The sequence below is a fragment of the Nesoenas mayeri genome (genome assembly GCF_963082525.1).
Source record: "Nesoenas mayeri genome assembly, chromosome: 2".
Classification (NCBI taxonomy): Eukaryota; Metazoa; Chordata; class Aves; order Columbiformes; family Columbidae; genus Nesoenas; species Nesoenas mayeri.
The window spans coordinates 36,790,132-36,813,456 of NC_137543.1; the positions used below are offsets into that span (position 1 = coordinate 36,790,132).

Here is a 23,325-nt window from a genome sequence, read left to right on the forward strand (position 1 = left end):
ACCATTACAAGATCCATGAAGAAAACCTTCCAAAAACAGGAATGAGCCAACAGGTGAAGGAATTCAAAGAAGAGATCCCCATTTATCTTTTCCCCTTCTCCACTGTCATTAACCCCTTTTTTTTAAAAAAAAATATATCTTTTTCTCTGCTGCTTTCAAAAGCTGCCTAACAGTTCTAATGAAATGATGACAGTGTTTCCACCTGATTCAAGAATTTTAAAAGTTAATAGATATGATTTTACTGCAGTCCTTTGCACTCTTTTTCTTCAACTAATGCACAAATAAATGTACGTAAATAGGTGTTTTTCACAGATACAGTAAGATGCAGGAGTGGTCTATGTACACCTTATCATCATTTTACTTCATAACCAAGAGATTATTTTGTATACCAGAAAATCTGTCTCTTTGTGCAGCATAAATACACATCTTTACATACGCTGGCAAGTATGCACTCTGTAATTCACACCCAAAGTTGATCCAAATATGTTTATATTCCCATTAGTATGGGGGGGAAGAGAGGAAGATTCTCAGCTTTGAGGAAAACAACACTATTTTTTAAGTCATATTCTATAGACATTAGGTAAATATGGTCTGCAAAATCAGATCATAATGTTTAGCAATTCCAATAATCCATTTGTGATCAAGTAGACATTTCCATTTCTATATGCATTAGTAAAACAACCTGGAGGCAATTACAGCTATAGTTTTCATGGGAAAACAATTTTTTTAAAAGTAATTTAACAGTGCAGATGCCAAAAAAGTCAGAACCATATTCAATCATGCACGAAAATCAATCACCATACTATGCATTTCAGTATAAAGATGTGTCACAGAAACTAAGCTGAAAAGCAGAACTTGGTAAACTAATCTCAAGAAAGTTGGTTTATTACCCACCGTAGTTTCTGGTTATACTGCTTGACTTTTTCTAGTGAGGCTGCATTAATCTGAGCTTGAAATTCTTCTACTGAGACACTGTCTCTGTAATAATATCCTTCCATGCTCTCCAATGCTGTAAAAAGAGAAAGGATAATGCAGCAGAGAAAAATCAGTATTAAATATTTAGCATTTGCCTTCTTTGTAGTTTTGTTCACAGACTAGTGAATTACTTTTTAACCTTGAGGCTGTGACCCCACTATGCATTGCTGAGCTGTTTCCATATGTCATCAGATCCATACAGATCCCTCTAAGATTTCATTTACAAGAAAAATTATATTTCTTGCCCTGTGGAAAATATAAAGGAGAGAGCTAGTCTGAGTTCTGTTGCCCTAATTAAAGTACTCCTGCCCTATGAATGTAAATGTGGCTTTTCGTTCTGGAATAAAACAGTATAATAGAACAAGCTGGGGGTAGAGGAAAGAAAGGACTGATGTACCAGCTACTTTCACAGAGGGAGATCTAAAAACTTATGAAGCCTGATTTTGGGATATGTGAACCTCTAGTTATTTGCACTATTAATCTGAATGCTGCCTTCTGGATCAAGTAAAGCGAACTTCTCTCAGTCTCTGAAAATGCCCTTTTCAGGGATCAGGTAAGTTTCTGAAGTCAAATACTATGTCCACTTTTGTTGTATTCACTTCACCAAAGCAAGGACGAATATTGCTACCAAAATTCAGGAACTAAACAAAGAATTCCATTAAAGCAAGGATCATAAGTCCTCCTTACATGAGCATTGCACAGAAATTAGAAGAAGAAAAAAATGAACACGCAACCATTCCATTGTGACACGCTCTTCCTAGCAATAGTTTTCATAAGAAGAAAGAAAAAAAAAAGAGCATTCCCCCAGTCCCTTTAAGTGAGATACCCAGGGAAGTTTAATCTTTTCTTTAGCCAAGCCAAAATGAGTGTTTGAAAGGTTCTCAAGAAAACCTGGACTGGGAACATCAAGATCTTCATATTATAACAGAATACACAGGTTCTTGGTGAAATAGGTCATCTAGGGAGAAGCATTAAAGATTCTGCAGTTAGGAATACTGCCACCTTAATAATCCATACACATTCTAAGAATTCATCATTCTATCAGAAAATGCAAGCAATAAGCAGACTTCTAATGGAAACATGCTGCGGTCTTACAGCTTTGGCTGCACACAGAATATTAATTCTGCTTGTACTGCTTAATATGACCAGTTAATAAATAATTCATTCATTGTGAAAGAACATGCAAATTGCACTCCCCTTCTGTGATTTCAGAGTTTGTAATTCTACTTCTGCGCAAAAAAACCACAATAAATTTCAACAGTCATTCTTGCTTCTTAACTTCCTTGGTGCTAAGTCACACCAGAAAGCCCCCACAAAAATATCCACTGAACTCCATTTATAACAGTATCTTAGTCCAAACAGAGTTGGTAATCTTAGTTTACTGGCATAAAGCTGGTTTTATCCAATTAGACCACCCAGCCCAGAAACTCAGTGGTCTGCTGGGACTGGCTGGAGCAGAGAGTTCTGCCTCCACAGGCACTGCAGGGCCATGCTCAGGGGTGCTGGCAGGGAATCTCACTGTGGGATTTGGCTCCCGCCCTTATGAAAGGGTTTAACGTTTTTCTACCTAATATATTAGAAAGCTCTTTGGTAAGGAAGCTTTCCTTACAAACAGACACGTGTTCTACGGTGTTCTTGATTCAAAGTTGGAATATTATGGTCTGAATGCATGGGCAACTGAATGGGAGAAAAACCTGGGGGGATGGAGAAGGCTCACAGGATAGCAGCTAATGCAATGTGATCTACCCAGGGGACCATTACAAGTAGAATACCACAGGGATCTATACTGTTCAACATCTTCACCACTGACCTGAAGAACGCCCTCCAGGGGCACTGACAGAGTGCCCCCTTGTCTAGTTTGCAGCTGGTAACAAAGCTGGGGAAGCAGTGGACTTAATCAAGTACATAGCAACCTAGAGAGGGACCTGGACAGGCTGGAGGAATGGGCCAGCAGGAACCTTGTGAAACCGAACAAGGGCAAATGTTAAGTCCTGTACCTGGGAAGGCAGAGCCTAAAGAGCAGCTCTGTTGAGAAGGAGCTCAGGGTCATGTTAGACAGCAAGCTGAAAAAGCACCTGCAGAGTTCTCTGGCAACTAAGAAGGCTGGGAGCATCCTAAACTGTATTAACATAAGCACAGCCAGTAGACTGAAAGACTGCTTTGTCCTCACTTTACTCAACACTCATTAGATAGCATCTTGAATACTGTGTCTAGTTTTGGGCCCCACAGTACACGAAAGCTGCTGATCAAGTGGAAAGAGTTGAGTAGAGGGCCACAAAGATGGTCATGGGATGGAGCACATGCTCTCTGAGAAGAGGCTGAGGAGGGATCTGAGCTTATTCAGCCTGTATAAGTGATGGCTTCAGGGGGGACCTACTAGCCAGGTGTCACTAGTGACCAGGTCAACAAGAAGTCAGAGCCAGGTTCTTCACAATAGTGCATGGTAGCACGACAAGAGGCAATGGACGTAAATTGAAACAAGAGATACTTCAACTCAATAAAAAGAAAACACTTTTTCACCATTAGGGCAGTCAAGCAGAGGAACACGTTACCCAAGAGGTTGTGCAGTTTCTGTCCTTAGGTGTTTTCAAGATCCTACTTGCTAAACATCTGGGCAACCTGGTCTGATGTCACAGCTGATGCTGTTGAGAACAGGAGGTTGGACTAGAGACCTCTTGAGGTCCCTTCCAATCTGAATTATTCTAGGATTCCATGAAAAACTAAAAAAAAATGAAAATCCCTACATAATTAAGAAACTAAGTAGCAAATTTAAATAAACTGTGTTTTAATTTTAAATAAATTTTCTTCTAATTAAGCTTATTTATTGCTGAGATCTCAGTTCTAACAGAGGAAATAGAAAAAAGTGAATACCAACAGCAGTACCCCAGCATTCTCAGACCCCATTCCTGCAAATCAGGATTCTTTTGACTGTATAGACTTAATTAGGTGATTGCACAAAACTGTTTGTAAAAGTGGAGTGATACATAACATAGTCTAGATAAACAATTTTTAACTGTGTAAAAAGTCTACAGTCCCAGTCCTGAAAATACAGACTTGTGATTTTAGGCATGGAGCTACGCAGCACAGCATAGAGCAACACAGAGGTGAAAAGACTGAAGTGCTCTGACTTGTGCCTTTGATGAAGTGTTCCAAAACCATGATTTTCTAAATATTCTATTTGAAAATATCATAACTATTGTATTTTAGGAAGGAAACAGCTTAGCGCTGTTAAGCTTGAGAAGCAAGAATTCACTTCACAGAGGAACTTACAGAAGATTTCTACATTTGCAGCTAATAAATCTCAGTTAAAGATGGGGATGTACTGAATGAGTTTGATGGCAGCTCAGCCAAACCTCATAGAAAAGAAATAAGAAATAGAATACCAATTCACTCATTAATGAAGAAAAAAAATTAAACACTAGGATTTAACTTCTTATCCAGGACTTCTTATTCTTGGAGTCTAATGGAGTATTTTGGAGGGGGATCCTTGAAAATTAAAGAAATTTGGTATAATAAAGAAAGAAGAAATCTTCTACATTGCTGAAAATTATTAAGCAGATGTAACACTTGAATGAACATCCTTTTCCTTTAGCTGACTACAAAGCAGCTTATCGTAAGACTCAAATATTTTGGGCTTCTGGAAACAGAAAGGGAAAAAATTCTGCAAAATAAATTCTGCAGCACACTGAATCCCCCCCTGAATCTAAAAAAAACCAAAACAAAACAAAAAAAACCCCCACAGTATTTCCAGGTTTTCATCAGAAACAAGGTATTTTCTGTTCTCTTTCATGTTTCTTTTTGTCTGCTCAGTGCTCTCATTTTCCTTTATAACTGAAGTCGGTCTGCTCAACAGAGATACGCTGAAGTCTGTCTTTATTAGTTGGTTTAAAAGTCAGACTTCAGGGATCTTATTTTTAAAATATCACGTGTTTTAAGTGTACAGTAAGTTCAGCTATTTCTTCATGTATCTTACTATTTGCTGTTTCCTTTTACATCCTCCTTATCTATCAGAGACCAAACCCTCCTCGAAACCTTCATTGTATGCCTGACGTCTGCATGTTCCACAGAGACCCAGGCAGCCTTTCGCAAGGTACGCAGTTACTTTCAGCCCCTTCAGAAATCAAAGGCAGCTCAAGGCAATCAGCACCTCGCACTCTCCATTTCGGTGAATCAAACCCCACACTCCTGATGAGTGTAATGACACCACGGCTGATTTGGGCTGCCTGCCAGTTCTGAACAGGCTGAGCATCGGCGCCAGCATTCATCTCGCCGGTAACGTTTGCAGTGTCGTAACTATGAAAGCCTGAAAACCTTATTTAAGCCTTCCTAACATTTTAAAGAAACAAAATTATCGGGGGATAACAATCTAGTGCTTAAATTTGAAGTAACAGGAAAAGATGTCGCATTTGCGATGCAAAACACTTTTAAAAGCAAGCTGCATTCCCTGACTATGGTCCACTAATGTCTACAAAGAACAAAACAATATTGATACAAAAGGATTCATTCTTTGGTGTTGGAATCATACAACATGTATAAACTTACAAGTGTATACCCATGCCTCTATATTTTTATCACAAATCCCAGCATTTCTTAAATTCACATTTTAATTCAAAGTTCTCAATAAATGCCCGCATTGAACAACATATTTAAATATAAGCATCATGTCCTTATAGTCACTAACAGTTTAAATCAGACTGAATAATTAGGGTTTTGAAGCAAGTTAAATATTATGTGAAAGACTCCGGGCGGGGGGAGGAATTCAAATGCAAATTACCTTGTGAAAAAAGTACTGGGTGGATTTTAAATCCCCCTCCATTCTTCAGCCTTTGAGGAAGCTGCTCAAAATGGTAACTGTCAAGGTAGAAGTAAACCTTCAGGGTTTGCCGGCTTCCTTCTGCTTGGTATGTGATTGGTACATCTAAGAATACAGTTAATGTTACTATTTCATTAAAAGCAATTGCACCTTTTCCAGAAGCTCTTGCACCAAAAAATCACACTATTAGGTAAAAATCATGGCAGACACAAAATTAATACATGCAGTATTTTACATTATACTCGGTGGTGTTGTGGTCACTTTTGGCCTATCCATTATCAGGAAGTAGAGAAACAGTGACACTGACACCTTTAGCCGTACTTCACATGCCTCCCTCAGGTGCACGATGTTAAATGTCAGTGTAAGATACAGGGTCAGATTCTTCTCCAATTTGTGTGTGACAGAACACAAATAAATATACAGTAGCTACAGCATATTCATTAAACTATTATTAAAAATACTGGGAATACAAAAGTATTATGGTAGAAGATATGAAACAGTAGGAGCACATTTCATTACACTTTGAGAAGCCAAAATCAATGTATCAATTGGTTTAGAGTTCAGGGCAACTAGCAGTATTGGTTTTCAGTTACAGTGATTCCATAACATATTCCGTGTGTATTATACCAGATGATCAGCATGTAACGACCATTAGCAAAAGTCAATGAAAATTTTCTATTTAGCTAGATCTCTCAGAGGCAGTCAGTTTAATTCAATTTGAGCTTTGTATGTGTTTCTTGTTTAAGCATCGTTTTGATACATAAGTCTCCAAGTTGTAAACAAGTAACAATAAAATTTAGTAATTTGCATTAATATATTAATATGTAGTTTTGACACTAAGTGCATAAATTATTTTGTACCTAGATGTAAAACACTCCAAAGGAACATCTTTCACTATTTTTGGTAATAAGAAAAAGACTTATTTTTTTTTAATTGATTCTGTAGAATCATAAAGGGAAGGAAAACCAAATTTGCCAGTTGTCTTCTGTAACCATAGTCAGGATGACCCTGGTGGCAGCACTTAAACCAACAGGAAACACAGAGTTTATTACACTCCTAGAACACACAGACTTTCCAGTTACTTCTGTTTTAGCACAGACACCTCAGTTGGAAGATACAGCAATACAAACAGTTCATAACATAGGCACGAGGTTAACTCCCCATCAGCAGGCCCTCCTGTAACTGCAGTTCCATGTTGTTGCCTGGCTTGGCAAGGCTTCTTTTTAAAACAAACACTCTGAACATGGTCCTTATTTGAATTATACAGAAATAAATATGGTCTCATATAGGCTAATTCCTACTTGACTACCAGCCTTGCACTACCGAATTCTTTGGAGCACAGGCAGCTTTGTGGAGGAGTTTTGTGTCTTCTGGGTTTGGTTACTGCAGAAGTTCTCTCATGTGTGGTCTCGATCCGGCAAGGGAATTGTTTTAGAAAAGCTTGATGTGAAGCAGACATGCTTTCCTCCCTTCCCAGGGGATTTATGAGACTTATGAAAGAATGGGAACTTTTTGCTCACTAAACAAAGTTCACTGCAGGAAAATCTCTACTGGCTGAAAACATATTAATAAAGGAGCAGCTGAAAATGAGAGAAGGGTATAAACAGCAGACTGAGAAGACAGTCCCTTCCTGCAAGCTGGGCCAAGCACTGGGAGGGAGGGTTCAGGACCCTGATGGTCTGCACCCGCAGGTCTTGGAGGAAGTTTCTTGCACAATTTAAAGCCATCCTAACAGTTTCTGTGCCTCCTTTCAAGGAACCCTTCTGAGATCTACTTTGTCCCTCAGACAATAAAATGAAATTATTTTTATGCTTCTCCATGTTATCTCAGCTGCATTCCTCTATTAAGACTTTCATGCTTATTTTACACGTGACTCTTCAATAACAACTAGTCTTCCAGGGACCTTCCTGATGTAGTCCACGGAAAATGCGCTTAAGCAAATAGTTTTGCCCTCAAAGTTACTGACACCGCCAGATAATGATTCTGCATTGTTACTGATGGTAGCTGTATTTCAGGAAATCTAGGAATATTAGGAGAGCTACAGATCTACTAATTCTCCATAATCTCAAATCATATAATAATCCCCATGGGAGGTAACGTTCTAGGAAAGAAAAATGGTACAAATACAAAAAATGTTTCCAAACAGTAAACCCCAGATATTAATTATAATTACTCACTTGCGACTAGTGGTTCTGGCTCTGATTGTCTGAAATAAAAAGTAACTTTCTCTAAGTCAAACAGTGCAACCAACGTATCTTCCAGCATGGCCTGCTCATCGGCCTAAAAAAGGCAAAAGAAAAATTGAAACGGTCATTTCAGACAGACTTTTTCCCTACCAGAAATAATACCAGAACACGACATAAAAATAACTTCAGAATGTTGCACAACATTTCACTGGTGCAGTGCATAACCTAATTAACTCCTAGATAATGTTTCTATCGGCACTTTCCCTTTTATTACTAGTCCAAGATTATTAAAATGAGTGTTATAATTTCACATGGTAAATTATTAGATAATTTATAGCTGCCACTACATAGCTTTTAATCTAACAATACTGCAGTTATTCTTTATGTAAGAGTACAGAGCTCAGGGTGATTTGCACCTTCACCTGCAAAACTCTAGATGTAAATCAAGTATGTAGATAGACCAACATTCTGATGTGCACCTATGGTTCACTCTGTGTACTCCTGAGCTAAAGGGATAGCTGAAGAGATCCAGTATAATTTACCAAAAAAGCTTCAGGAAGCAAATTACTAACTTCTCAGGACACTTTACAGAACCTTTAAAAAGGAAAATAGTCATCTACAAGTATAATTACCTTGAGTTAAATATGCAGAGCAATTATAGCAGAAATCAATAATCACTTAAAGTAATTCTATTCTTTACACAACCCTCCCCCTAGCACCTTAAGCTAGCAAGAGACAAATGGAAATTTGAGGCATGCTTTATACCTCCTCTAAGAACTGAAACAGTAGGAATTCAAAGAATAAACTAGCTGCCTATAAAATGAGGACAAACTTTAGCTTACTGAATTATAGAAAGGAAAAAAACAAAACAAAACAAAACCAAACAAAACCCCCCATGATTTTCCCTGATCTATAATGAAAGGGCAATCTCCCTTGTATTTATGAAAAAACACAAAGATGCTAGAAATGCCTTGTCTCCTGGTTGAATTTATGGAGTCCCTAGGGACAGAGCAGTTTTATCAGCAGAACAGTCTGAAAACCATTCAGTGAACATGGGAAATCTTTGCACAACTGCTCATTCTTTACTGAACTGTGGCCATAATGAGAGTAATTTCCTTCAAATACCCTTGTTTAAAATAACACGTATCATTTGTAAGCAAAATAGTGCTGAGATGGTATTGAAAAAGTTGCCTTTAAATACTTTTTCCTTGGTTAAGAACAGTTAGAAGAGAATCTATTTTCAATTCAACAATGCATACTGCTGGTATCTGATCATGTGAAAATAGCTAAGTAGAATGCATTTTCACTACAAAAGAAATCTCTACAATCTTGAAAGAAAAAAAACAAAAGTATTCAGTGCTATAAAGACAACAGTTATTTTGTGCACATGTAAACACATAAGACAGGCAGCAACTGAACTGACTCTTGAACTCTGAGGACTCCAGCACCAGGACATGTTGGTGCTGGATGGTGCTAAAAAGCATCCAAGACTCAAGACACGAGCCTGAGTTCCCCCTACCATGCTGTCTTCACATATTCATCCTGTTTCTCTCAAGCACTCACTTGATCTGTTTTTAAGCTGCTCGCCTCATCCTGACGTACCCTTTCCCACATGAGCTCAAGTCAACACTCTCCAACAATACCACAGACTAATACTTTATGATTGTGATTTAGAAATACCGTCATTTTTATTAAGCTTTAGAAGCAGAAGAGATTATCAGGTCAACTTGTCAGCAATTTGCTAACAAGAAAGACGAGGCAAGAAAATATGACCTTTGATACTAGGAACACTGTCTGTTATTTGTGTGGACTTTTATACAGTGTAATGTACCAAATCAGATATTTTCAGCGAGCAACTCCAGAGGCTGAGAAGACTGCCATGGAGCAGACTGCTTCCCAGTTCTTCAGGATAGCAGGAACCAGCCTGGTGTGAGAAGCAGCTTAAATAGCTGAAGAAGCACTTTGGATAACAGGGGATTACAGGACTACAAAGCCATGTCTCTTTTTTAAATTGTTTCCTAAGCCATGGCTCTTTGCCATGTCTTATGAAGAAACAGCAGAATTCCAATTATCCTGACAGGCCATGAGGATTTGCCCTTCAACAGGAGCAAAACAGACCACCATGTCTACTCCCCCAACCACTAGAGACCTATTGGGTTGTTGGTTTTGTTTATTTGTTGGGGGGCGGGGGGTGCTACTAAAATTATCCATACCAGGTATTTTATTTATTTTGCATTGCTGCTTATTGTAAACTGAAGTGGTGGTTATCACCTAATACAACATGCACTCCTAGGGAACAGCTATGATAGGGGTGGGGAGTCAAGGATAAGCTCACTATCTGCTAACTCAAAACAAACATCATAGTGTCTATGTGGAAAACCTATTTCCCGTATCACACACAAACACTTCCCATATCACAAACAAACACTTCCCATATCTGTAATTATCTAAATGGCAAATTTTCCAAATAACAACTAATTAAGTAACAAGCTAAGCACGAAGGGCACAAAAGATCACATTTATAACTAAGACTGTTTAACTGTGCCCCTGGTTCAGAGAACAAAGACGGGCTGTGGCCAAGCATGTCACACGAGGAGTCTTACCAGGTTAGGCGAGAGCAGAGACTGGAAATGAAGGAGAAGACCCGCGCTGGCAATCTGTTCCAACCACCTTCTGCTGGCCTCCAGCGTCTCCATTTCATATTCCTTGTTGTTGTCAAACATCTGATTTAAGGCCACCATCAGTTGCTCTGAAAAAGCGCAGACCGTGGCCACTAGGCTCTGACAGAAGACCATGTCTCGCCTCAGCTGTATCTCACTATCTGTGATGGGTAAAAGCCCAAAGAGGAAAAAGAGAAATGGAGCAGGAGATTAACAAACAGCAAAGGACCTGGGCTGGAATATTTTTCTTTGTTTTAAACCCACGGCATTTTAATGTAAAGTAAATGACAAGTTTACAGCCTAATGTTATTCCCAGTAAACAGCAACACTGCCATTTTCCACATTAAAATATTATTTTACAATTCTAAAATGGTATAGGAATGTATTTAATATCTGGAATTTAAAGTGGTTCTTTATAAACAATGCATGTTTATCTTGTAGATTTTAATGTATATACCATCAATTCTATGTACTTTTGATGTTACAAGGTGACGGATGTGAGCCAGATCTCTCTGCTGCAAGGTGAGAACCACCTGGGCACAAAAGCATTTACTTTCCCAGGAAAGCAAGGACAGGCAGAAGCTCTTAACATGACTGCAGTACCTGGTCAATTCCACAGCTACCAGCTGGGGAGGTTAGATGAAGACTGTCCACTGTGAACTGCAGACAAGGCACATAGGAGTGTTGCTACCAAAACACAATATATCCAAATACTATATATATATGAATATTAAAATTATTAAATGAGCACAGAGCAGCATCACATATCCAGGAAGGAGCAGAGACTTATGGTGTCAGGGAAGTCCAAGGCAGGTCCCTAGGCAGAAGTCTATGGAACCATTAGCAGTTGATTTAAATTAGGGACTAGCTAACCTACCCATTTAGTTTGAAGGGCAGAGGCATTAGACTAACTAAAGGTCAAAAAAGTGAGAAAGGAAAACACATTCTCAGTAAAGCACAAAAGTGTGGTGATAAATATTCAGTGCTTCCTTCTTCTTCTCTTTTCTGAAGGTCTTCAAATATTTTTATCATTATGAGCTGTTAGACAAACATCAATCACAAATGGTACAGGTAGACTTAATCTTTCTTAGAGCAAGAGAGGAAGATTAGGTGATACTGAGGTCTTTCCAAACCCTACAGTCTTGTCCACACTTTTAGATTCCTCTGCCTCTAAGAGGCTTAGCTCTTTACCCACCTTTCTCTATGGAGCTGGCAAGACTTTAGATGACCAGATAAGTAAGCAGAAATAATGCTGTAGTCACAAAATTAATATTGACTTTAAAAATATGCTTTTATAAGACTCCAGGTGTTTCTCAAGGTAACTTCATTCTACCTGTTTCCCTTCTGAGACCTTATTCAATCTTTTCCTTGACCATTGACAACAGTGACCACTCTTTTACTGTCATTTTGATTCCATTTGCCAGCCTCTCTGGACCTCATGAATGTTTTCCATAAATGATCTAACCCCTACTGCTTCTGCACTGTGACTCCTTGCTTTTTGTTTCAATTATTAAAATTAAGCCCTCTCCTCGCCTCTCTCTCCAGTCTCTCAATCTGTGCAGATTCCAATACAGACAGAACCTTCATCTTTAAGAACTCCACCCATCTCTAGCTTCAAAAATCCACTGGCTTCTGCATGGTCAAAAACCTTCCAATGTGACAGCAGCGCTCAGGGATCTGAGCCCAACACACATTCCCTCTCCTCGCTTTGCTCAAGTTTATCTCTGTTTGTCTAACAGCAGCTGACCCTCCGTGTCTTCCTCTGCACTGCCTGCTGCTGAAGCAGCCCTCTTGTGTCTCCAACACCTCATTTCCAGATCTCATTTAATACTACTTGAACATCAGATACCACATGCAAGAGCACTAAGGGCTCTTTTACAAAAAGATTTTTTTTTTTATACAAAATAAACCGCAGAATTTACAAACTTATGAAACCATGTAAATAGGGGAAACTGCTTCAGAAAAGTCAAGCCTGAAGCATTTCCTCAAATGCTAAAAACTTTTATAATATTTGGAAGAAATCTAACAAAGAAATGTTTTATTCCTCTTTATAAAACAGCTGTTATGTGTCATTTAAAAATCATGACATAATAACGCATTCATATAGTGCTGCAAGACAGCTAAAATAATGAGCTTTTACAGCAAAATGTGACCGCTTACCTGAAGACTATACACCTACAAACTGTAGAGAATCTTCTGCCGTAAGTATTGTTTTCTAAATACTGATTTACTGACATTCATTTCGCAGACACACATATTTATTTTGTGTATCTGAAACTGTATGCTGTACGGGGTTATGACTGAATAATACACAGAATAATCAGACCCCTTCCAAAAAGGAAGAACTTTTAAAAAGTCATCCTTTAAAACAGACAAAAGGAAAGGCATGGGTTAGAATAGTAAGGTAAGTCTGGAAATAGATGGAAATTAAAAGAAAAAATATAGCAAATAGGCAAAAACCCAAAAAGAGAAAGATAGCAGAAGTACTGGGGAGAAGCTCAGTGATTTAGTAGTTACTTCATCTGGCAAGATCCAAAGTAAATGACCAGAGAAGGTATTTTGCATTTTAAAAAAAGAATGTGCAATGTTTGTCAGAAATGTCTTTGGAATAGCTGTGTTCTTCAGGAATCCTCACTGTAAACACTGGGGTAAAGTTGTTGATTACCAAGTTTTTGTATCTGACTTTCTTCCCCTTTGTCTAAACACAGTACTCTGTCCAAAAGCAAAAAAAACCCTCAAAACATCCACATTCAAATCCCCCACTCCCAAAACAAGCAAAATTACCTGTATACTCAAGAAGTGCCAAGAGTATTCGTGCCTTCACCTCTTAAAGAGAAAAGAAAATATATTAAGGTCATGGTTAAAAGTTTTTCACCAACATAATAATGCATTTTCAGTTTCTCATTTTATACCAGCTTAACTCCAACTTATTGTACAGGCAATCCTGATTTATATCTACAAAACAGTAATGAGTCTCAACTTCCAAAAGGTTTGAAATTTAAATAGTTTGAAATATGAATACAACTTGGATGACACAACAGACATTGGAGTTGACTGTAACAACAGCACAGTCTGTATTCTGTGTATACTTGAATATCTCTATGAAAAGCCAGAATCTTCGCCCAAGGTGACTATGCTCAAAAATGAAAACATTTCAAGCTGATCTCCATTCGTGCTGTACACTCACTGCAAAAAGAACTGGCAGTGCCTATGCTTCTGAAATGCATGCCCATGGTACCTCAAATACAAGCATCAAAATACTCAAAATCACTGGTTTTGCTTGAAAATTGCCTGAAGATAGGTCTTTGCCTCAGCCTTCTGTCTTCTGGAAAAAAACTTGCAGAGATTAATAACTTCACATCTTGGAGTCTGAAAGTAGCTTAGTAACTGAAAATACCATATAGGGAAATACAGCTTTTATCTGAAGAATTTAAATATACTGAGGCTACTACTTGCAGCTTGTTTGCTATGAGATTTGTTGAATCTCTGAATTCAAAAGCATTTCAGGTATCTATAAATAATTATTTCCTGTTTACGGGAAAAACACAGGACATCGCAATTCTTCTTTATCACTGCTGTAAGTCTGCGTTTCAAAATACACCCACAGGCAAGAGAGTATTTTTAGGTTCTTTGTGTAAGTAGAGACTTACCTGGGGTTATAAGTGAACCTCGGATGTCAACCATTTGCTTTCCAACAAATTCCAAATGCTATGGAAGTTTCCACCCCTTCTTGCTACATGGCATATGGAAGGGAATAACTCCCTTGTGATTTTGCTTTAGATTATATGGTTTGTAATGCAAGATATCTTCAATTTCTTTTATTCTTAGACATTCTTTTGTACTTTTTTTTTTTTTTTTTTTTTAATAAATCGTGCTATTCTGCCATTCTGACCTTTGCCAGTAAAGGCTGGATTTTCGTCTTGTTTCTCACATTTGAAAATATATTTGAAATAAGACTGAGATTTGCACCGCATGGTTTATGATCTAAGTTGAAATACATTTTTTATACCTTTGGCTGAAAGGCTCCTTCACTCTTCACTTGTAATTTATATTATAACAGATGTGAACTCTCTCAATTGTGTAATATCTCCTGTTTAAACGTAGAAGTATTATGCTAGCAAAACAACTGCACTTCCTCATGCAGTTATAGGACTAGCTGACTAGAAATCTAACTTGCTCTAAAATACTTCTTCTTTTGATCAAAAACCTTACTTTTTTTTTTTTCTTTAAGAACAAGAAATAACACGAATTCCTCCTCTTCTTTGTTCTCTTTATACCCTTCTGTTGTTATGCTGGCTGGCTTTGGTTTTACTTTCCTTCTGAAGGGTCCCTTTCTTTCCATCCATCGTGTTGATTTTCCTGGTTCCTACTCAAGTCATCCCTCAGCTCTTCCTCTCGTGCTTTCTGATTCTCATGTTACATATCTCACATATATCTAGAATCCTGTACCTACATTATTCTCTATTCAACGACTGTTAATTCCTGCCCTGATAACTGCTCTCTCCTTCACGAAAATCAAGCACTCCATCTTCAAAGATAACTTCTCTTTATTGGTTTAACAATTTAGTAGGTTCAGTCACTCCAAGAAATATCTTTAATATTTTCTTTAGTTACTTAGCTCCAGATAAACCCTCCTAGAATCCATGTACTATTTCAGAGAATTCTGCAATTCTATCAACTTGCTTAGCCTTCTAGGGCTGCTTTTTACTGCAACCATATAAAACTTTTCTATCTCTAATGACATGGTAATGTCAAAGAAGGTCTGGTTGCTGTTTTTTTCCGGAGTGTTTGTTAGGGTTTTTTTTGGTTGGTTGGCTGTTCTTGTTTTTCTTCTTTTTTTTAATCTCTGCAAACCTTCACAGCTTTTAAAAATTGTTCACGTAACCCCCATACTAATAAAAAGTAAAGTGACAGACCAGAACAATCATCCCCAAGGCATTCTAAGTTTTCCCATTTCTTCATACTTATTAAAAAAGGTAAGATCCAGGACTCACATCTCATTTTTGTGGGGCTCCCATGTCACCTTTTGCTTTAAAGCATTAATCCATCTATCTAATACAATGTGGTCCCTTCCAACCTTGTATTCTACAATACAATGCAACAGAACAATGAGTAAAAAATTACAATAGCCTGTGATATTTTTATGAAAATGAGTTGGTTTTCAATAAGGAGATGCATTCACTGAAAGCATTGTTCATTCCTTTAGCATTCACCAATAATGGTTAAGTATGTTCATAACGATAGCAGGTTTTAAGTACAAGAATTGTTTTGCCATGGCAAACAAAGCTGTGCCCGTGGTCCCCTTTGACTACTTCCTCTAGAACCTGCTAGAAGAGACAAATAGATCTGCTTTCCTCAGTTATTAAAATACTGCCTAAACAAACATGAAGATTCTCCTAAAATCTCACAACTTCATTCTATTTGTTGTCATATACCCAACTAAGCAGTAAAAATAGGAGGTATGTTTTGTTTTTTTCTAAATCAAGTGAGTAAGAGGGAATCAGGGAGCTAAATCTCTGTACACCATGTTAGGTTTTCAGCCAGAAATAGCTCAGGGTAGTACTAGTGTTTCTTCTACATATACTGACCATTCGTGAACACAATACATAAAGACTAGACTAAAAGGTGAAAAAAAGAAATTAAGATATGAAGGGAAAATTTAGCCACTAACCCTGCTGCATGTTCATCTGATTTCAGTTAGATCCGCTGCTGGTTGTGTCTCACATTTAATTTACACAGGCTTAAGCCTGTCTAAACCACAGCAGTCTCCCAAAACTGCCTGAGGGGCACATCTCTGCCCTGAATATGTTCAACACATATACCTGTCCAGACATGCCTTGGAAACTAAGGCTTGAGAAGCAATTACTCACTTCCATTTTCCTGTTTCTCCTTCATGCTATTTGTGCCAGGGAAGCCACAAGAACCTGGGCTTTCAGGTATTCTTTACATCACACCAACTCCTTAGTTTCACAGGCAAATCAAAGTTACTATGAAGATGTGGATCATGATTCTCCAGAATACTTTTTAGGAACAAGTATTAGTGATACCAGTTTGAGGGGTGGTGATGGTGGAATAGGAATCAAATTAAAGAAAAAAAACCACAAGAGAATAGAACAATGTAAAGAGTAATGGTGAATAAAAAACCTAAGATGATAATTTTACATGTAAACTCATGTATTTGTTTATGAAGATGGCACAAAAGCCAGTTGTTGGAAATCTCTGACAAAAGCTCAGGTGCCGTAAAGGGAAAGGGAGAGCCAAGAATATTTAAAATGGGCAGACAACTTCTCAGACACAGTGATGAAAGAAAGTAAGGCAGAGTGTGTGCTCTCCTTGAAATGCACAAGAATAATGCCTTTTACTATTTATCTCTCTGAACCACGCACCATTCACAAGCATGACAGCTGCAATAAAGTTAGTTACTATAATTTATTAACAGGGAAAACCGTTTTTAATCCTAATTTCTAAAATACTAGAAAATGCCAACAGTTTTATTGTTCTGTAAACAGTGAAATTCCTTCTGATAAATGTCACCATTACATTAGTGTAGCATTGTAAAAAGAGCAGTTTCGTATCATAGAGAGGCAGTAAATCATTTGGACCTTGCTGAAGTATCCCACAAAATTTTCTGGTAGATTTAAAACTAAATTTAGCTGAATAACAGCTCAGTACTGAGGGTATGGGGCCAATGTTGAAATGAGTTAAGTCTATTAATTCTATTTATGGGTAAACAAGTTGTGTGAAAATGGTCTGTTAGGCTTGGCTTCAGAACGGGCGCAATGGACTGTTAAAGACACATTTTCGTTCTTCTTGAACTGTGAAAGAAAATGTGATTAATACTTGAATATAATTTGATTTAGGCTGAAGACAGAGATGTAGAAAAAAAGGATCCAAAAAATATTTATTCATTTTTCACTCAGTGACAGCCATCAATAAATTAGAACATGTACTCTTAGTATTGGAGAGTCAACCTACTATGACTGACTCCAAAACCAGGAGATATTTTTGTGGTTGTTTTTACAATTTTCTAACCCAGGGTCTGAAAAATGATTGTATCTGAAATGAGAAATACCAGAAGTCAGAGGAGGAGGAGTTTGTTTGCTTTGGCCAGTTGGTTTTTGGAGGTTTATCTTAATAAAACTATTCAAAAGGTTCTTTTCCAGTGATCTGAAATTCAGCAGTTGATGAGACACCATGGAAATTGGCCAACAAAATAAAAGCAGCTAAGCACAAGCACAAATTATTTAAAGCTTGATCTGACAAGTTTTTGTTCCCATGTAGACTCCTAGTGCAAGTAGTTTCATACAAATAATTTTGCTCATTATTTCTGTTTCTCTATCAAACAGCATGGGAAATAAAGCACAAGCTATACGCAAGATTTTCTGAAGAGAAATTCCAGTTACTTTCTTATGAAGCCATGGAACAGAGCAGAAAACCGCAGTCCACATAGTCACTTGGTGGTGAAGAGGAGCAGAGAACTAGGGAACTTGTGATGGAGTCAGTAAGTGAAAAGCAGTAGAAGACATTTTGCTTCACAGCAGAAGAGGGAGCATGATTTTAGTTGGATAATTATTTCAGATCAACGACAGATAAGAGCAAGACATAGGAGAAAAGCTGTCCTGCAGAGTCTTCATCTTTCCATTTAAGATGGTAGAAAAAAAGGGAGTTAATTTCAAGGACAGCCTCATTTTGGTCCCACAAAGTTCTGGGACAAATCAGTCAAGCCCACTGGACTTCAGCAGCAATTGAAATAACGCTGCACATGCAACATATGGCTCATCTGTTTTCACTTGTCAGAAGAGATGACTTTCTCTTTGGTATCTGAAGTCAGCAAGGTGAACGTGAGACAGATGAGATATACTCACCTAACTTTGTTACTAAGCGAACAAAGTCCTGAAATTCAAGCATCAACTACACAGTGTTCAGCAAACCTTGCCTTGCAACAATGTGAAGCAGTTATAACTCTCCCCTTCCCTCCCCCAGGCTCTCTATCATTAAAAAAGCATTTATTTATGATCATGTTGTTCTTACTAACCTTCAACAAATTTTCTGATATTCTGGGCAAGACCCCGGACGCTGCTGGGGAGGTTCCAAGGGTCTTGCTTGATGTGGAGTCGTAGCCTCTTTGGACAGTTAAGCTTTGGTTCCATTTCCTGCTGAAATTCTAAGCAAGGACAAAAATCATATTTTTGTGCTTAAATCTCCTGAAAAAAAGCCACAGTAAGACATTATTTCTTCCTAAATGTTTTCACAGCTCAAGGAGGCGTCAACTTCTTTAACTCTAAAGCTAGGGTGACAGTCTTCTAAGCTCCCTATGTAGTCAAAGGAGAGAGACAGAGAGCAGCATTCCCAGACATGATTCTTTGTGAAACAGGTATGTCAGATAGAAGGTGCCTGTCCCTATAGAGTAAGCGGGACCCTGGAATTTTTAGAGGCCAAATTAATTAAATAAAAAAATTAAACTTAAAACAAAATTACTTATTGTTTAACCTTGAAGTGCTCCTTGTACACTTCATGAAGATGGTGAAGAATAAAATGTCTGACTTGTTCATATCTTGTGTCTAACTGAACATTTATTACACCACTGAAGGATAACATTTTGTTGTGCGAGTCTGGCAGGTACTTCAGGTTTTGCAAAACCAGATAATTGGGGTACAGTAATTACGCTCTGTTGACTTCAAGGGACTTTAGTCATTTATAAAAGTGAAAGATCCACCCTCTGATCATCTAAAATTAGTTTTCTTTGCTAAAAGACATATGCAGGATCAATGCAATCATAATCAAACCTATTATACATATTAATACAACCTCAGTCTCCCACTGAGCTTTTTTCTTCTTTTTTTCTTCTTTTTTTCTTTTTTTTTTTTTTTAAAAAGACTACTCAGTTCACTGAAATAAGTCCTTTGCAGTTTTCATCGCAATCTTACAGTTCCCACTAGATATCCATTTACACACAGACTTCAGTAACTACATGTTAGCAGAGTATTTTAAATTACATACAGGATTGTTTCGAAAAAAAATCAATAATGCTTATATAAGCACATATTTGGCATAAATATTACTGTGACCAAAAATATACACTTACAAATCATTTATAAATCAACTTCACAAATAAAATATCTATTAAAATACTAAAATTCTGGCATTAGTAATAAAATAGATCAGAAACGGCTTCAGTAGTTGAGACAAAAATGTAATAAAAACACCTGCAATATACAAAATCTGTTTCTTCATAAACCTTAGCGATCCTTCAGTCAGTTCAGAGTCTAAAATTTAAAGCTAACTTTCCAACAAACCTGAAATTTTCAGTTGTGCAATGACAGTTTAATAAGCCAATTTGCAACTAAGACCTACTTAAGATGAATTTCATCAATCATTGCAAATTATGCTAACATTAAGCAACATCTGTTCTTCAACATTCAGATCAAGGAGTAGATAGGAGACACATCCATGTAGCCTTCAAGCTGCTTTTTGATTCTCGTAGATAGAATTGAATGTTACCTTGGAGGCCTCGACCTGGTGTAAAGTATTTTGTCTGCTCAAAGGCCCTCATCACAGCTGGTCCTTTCAGAAGATTGACAATCGAATCAACCTGTTGGGATCAAGGTTTTCTGAGAAAGATGTTTTTTATAACCACAATTAGAAAGCCTTTCCTTAAGAAATATGGCCTACAGAAAAGCAGCTTTGGATTCTTTCTTACATAATGGCTCTAGTTAAAGTAACAAGCTCAGGAATGTTAGACTAAATCTAAGGACCTGTTTAATTTGCAGTTTTGAACTGTTTACAGAAAACTGAAGGAGAATGAGTAAATACATACCATCCCAGTAAACAGTGGAAAGCAAAAGTAAAAAGAAAAAGAAGTATTTGCTAAAGACATCTTAGCTCAAGGATGGACATTAGTATCAAAGCCAAGAAAAGTAATCTCATACTTGACCAAAAAGATGCTCCAAACAACTATGGAGCTTGTCCTGTTTATCATGAGAGATTCGAACACTTATGGGAAGCTCATCACCTGAAAAATATTTTGAAATGAAAAAATGTTGAGAAGTTTCAGCATATTTTCCAAACCCTTTGTAGCTTAGATAATCTGCTTTGCACACAGACTGATGCGTTGGCTTTCAGGATCAGAGTAACTGTTCTCCCTACATATTTTGCATTTAGTAGTCACTCGATAATACAGAAATCTCTTAGAGAAAGGACCATATTCAAAACCCAACTGGACACAGTCCTGGACAACCCGGCTCTAGATGATCCTGCTAAGCAGGGGCTTGGATTGGATGTCCCTTCCAACCTTAAACATTCTGTGACCAGAAAATATGATTCTTCTATGCTGGAGAACACTCTAAACACTAGATGAAACTAATATAGCAAGACCACAAAGTCACTGAAAGGCATTCACCATAAATTTTTTATATGGACTCTATAGACAATTCACAATCTTAATGTTCTTACTAATTAAAACATTCTGAGAGTTTAGTAATTCAACAAAAATACAGCATCCAAACCCTGTATTTGATATGAAGCTTTTAGTAATTTCCTAAGAAAGTACAAAGAAGGACTCCCAGGTCACTGTCTTCAGTCTCTTGCTCTCTCAGAAAACGAGTGATGCAACCTGAACTCTTGTAAAAGGTGTGAAAAATTGATCTTAAAACTGGTTTTCTTCCTGCAGTAACAGATAAGAAGTAGCCCCTTGATAATTTATAATCCAAATTTATTCATGGTCAATCTAGACTCATTGTTCTTATGTCAGTGATACAATTAAATAGCACTTTTCTCTCCCTGACTTTTTTTTAAGCTCCTTTAGATGTCCTTACAGCCAGTAGTTATAACTCTTCACAGGATTCTAATTGTAATAGATGGAGCACGGTGCCAAAGAGCCTTGATCTGGAGTTAACCAGGTTAGTTTTGGAACTAGAAGAAAATTAAGTTGTCAGGAGAGTGGGAGTTTCACTGAGCAGCATTATTTATCAACTCAAGTGCTGTATCTGTGCTTGGCTAGCACTGATACATTCTTTTAGGTACCTCAGCTTGATGCTGCACAAGTGCATATCAGTTCATTTATGCCTAAAGCTGAAGATACAGACCCTAGGTCTCCTCTTTTATTTATGGTTCTTTATGTCCTTCATCATTTTCCTCTGCATCTGCTCAGCTCTGTAAGTAACTATCATTTCTGGAAAGTAGTTGCCTAGAATTGCATTATTCACAAGGCATCTCAGATACCTTGCATAATGTCTTTAATACCTTCCTGTCCCAATGGAAAACACAACCTGATACAACCAGCAATAAAATCTGCCTTTTTTATGGCCATGTCTCACTGGTGGCTCATATTCAACTAATATGCCTGGCTCTTTCTTTTCCTAAATCATTCCCAAATGGTAAATTCTCAGCTCAGAGCAAATATTTTTTGTTATTAGTCCCTGAGTATATGACCTTCTACTCCAGGCAGTTAAATCCCATCTCATTCCTATTAGCAGCTGCATTTATTTAAATTCAATTTGTCATGGCATAAACAGGAATGTGCTTCTCTGTGGTCTCACATTCCTTCCCACAAACATACACAGCCGTATCCTACCGTCTGGGTGCTGACGCAGGCCTGGAGAGCATTCCACGCTCACCTGAAATGCTCCCTACTCTGTGCAACACAACGCACTGTCAAGGTCAAGGCACCAGTGTGGCTAAAAGCAGGGACTCTAAGAGCTCTGACTAATTCAGGCTATTCTCAGAGAAGCTGGAATGTCAGCTCTCTTTCACAGAAGGATTTAAGTGCATCACTAGCTAGGCAGAAGCAAACTGATACACTTCTGTTACCAAGGAGGAAGCTTTTTTTTTAAATAACAAAACTACCAGGCAAATGAAAAGAATAAAACAGGATAAAAGGAACATATGACAGATTCATAGCTGACTTTTCTAAACATACCTGAATCCATTTCATCACTGTGAAAATAAGAACTGCATTGGCTGCTACAAATGCTGGTGAATGAGGCAATGGAGTTCCTATTGCTGTTGCAATCGCTTGGAAAAACAAAAACAAAAACCAAAACAAAACAAGAAATAAGGTCATGTCCTTTAAGTCAGGCTCTATATCGAAGTTATGGAAATTCTTTCCCTTTTCCACTTTAAATTTAATTATGAGATGGTCTGTACAATTCTTCAGCAACAATAAAGATCCCTATACTTCAGGTATCATATAATTTGCAATCCTGGTAGGATGCAGAGGATCAGATTCCCAAAACAGGTGATTCAATCATCTCCCTCCCCCTTTAAAGCAAACAAGAACTTGCAGAATGATAAAATACCCTTTCAATGCAAACCAACTAACTTTTCTTACACAAGGAACAGTTTTTGAAACTGTGGCATCAAATGTTTTAGCAACTCCACATTTAAATTCTGTATTCCTAGTCCATAGCTAACACAAATCATTCAATAGTCTGGTGAATTACTTACAAACTAGAGTCCATAACAGGTTTAGAATAGACTTGATCCATTTGAGTAGCAACAAAACTCAAACCAAAAACTTATTTCCCTGCCAGTCAGAATATTTATTATGACCAAGTCTCTTCCAGTTTTTCATTTTGTTAGAGGTGCACAGACATTTTTATCTGTAACTTCAGGAAAAACTTCTATGCATACAAAATGTCACATCAGTCTATAGTAAGGAGGTTTGGGGATTAAAATGTCTATTTTTCTTCTT

The 23,325-nt window shown here is 37.6% G+C and overlaps 1 protein-coding gene across 1 annotated transcript in view; it reads right to left on the reverse strand.

The window, feature by feature from the left end:
- PREX2 (phosphatidylinositol-3,4,5-trisphosphate dependent Rac exchange factor 2) overlaps positions 1–23,325 on the reverse strand; it is a gene marked incomplete at both ends in the record, with an annotated part of 173,024 nt that overhangs the window by 38,092 nt on the left and 111,607 nt on the right. The window contains 9 exons of the mRNA XM_080338602.1: positions 895–1,009; positions 5,750–5,893; positions 7,966–8,068; positions 10,578–10,795; positions 13,419–13,460; positions 18,670–18,798; positions 20,136–20,226; positions 20,564–20,646; positions 22,552–22,646. Of these exons, the coding sequence (XP_080194728.1) occupies positions 895–1,009; positions 5,750–5,893; positions 7,966–8,068; positions 10,578–10,795; positions 13,419–13,460; positions 18,670–18,798; positions 20,136–20,226; positions 20,564–20,646; positions 22,552–22,646 (1,020 nt within the window). The remainder of the gene's footprint in view (positions 1–894; positions 1,010–5,749; positions 5,894–7,965; positions 8,069–10,577; positions 10,796–13,418; positions 13,461–18,669; positions 18,799–20,135; positions 20,227–20,563; positions 20,647–22,551; positions 22,647–23,325) is intronic.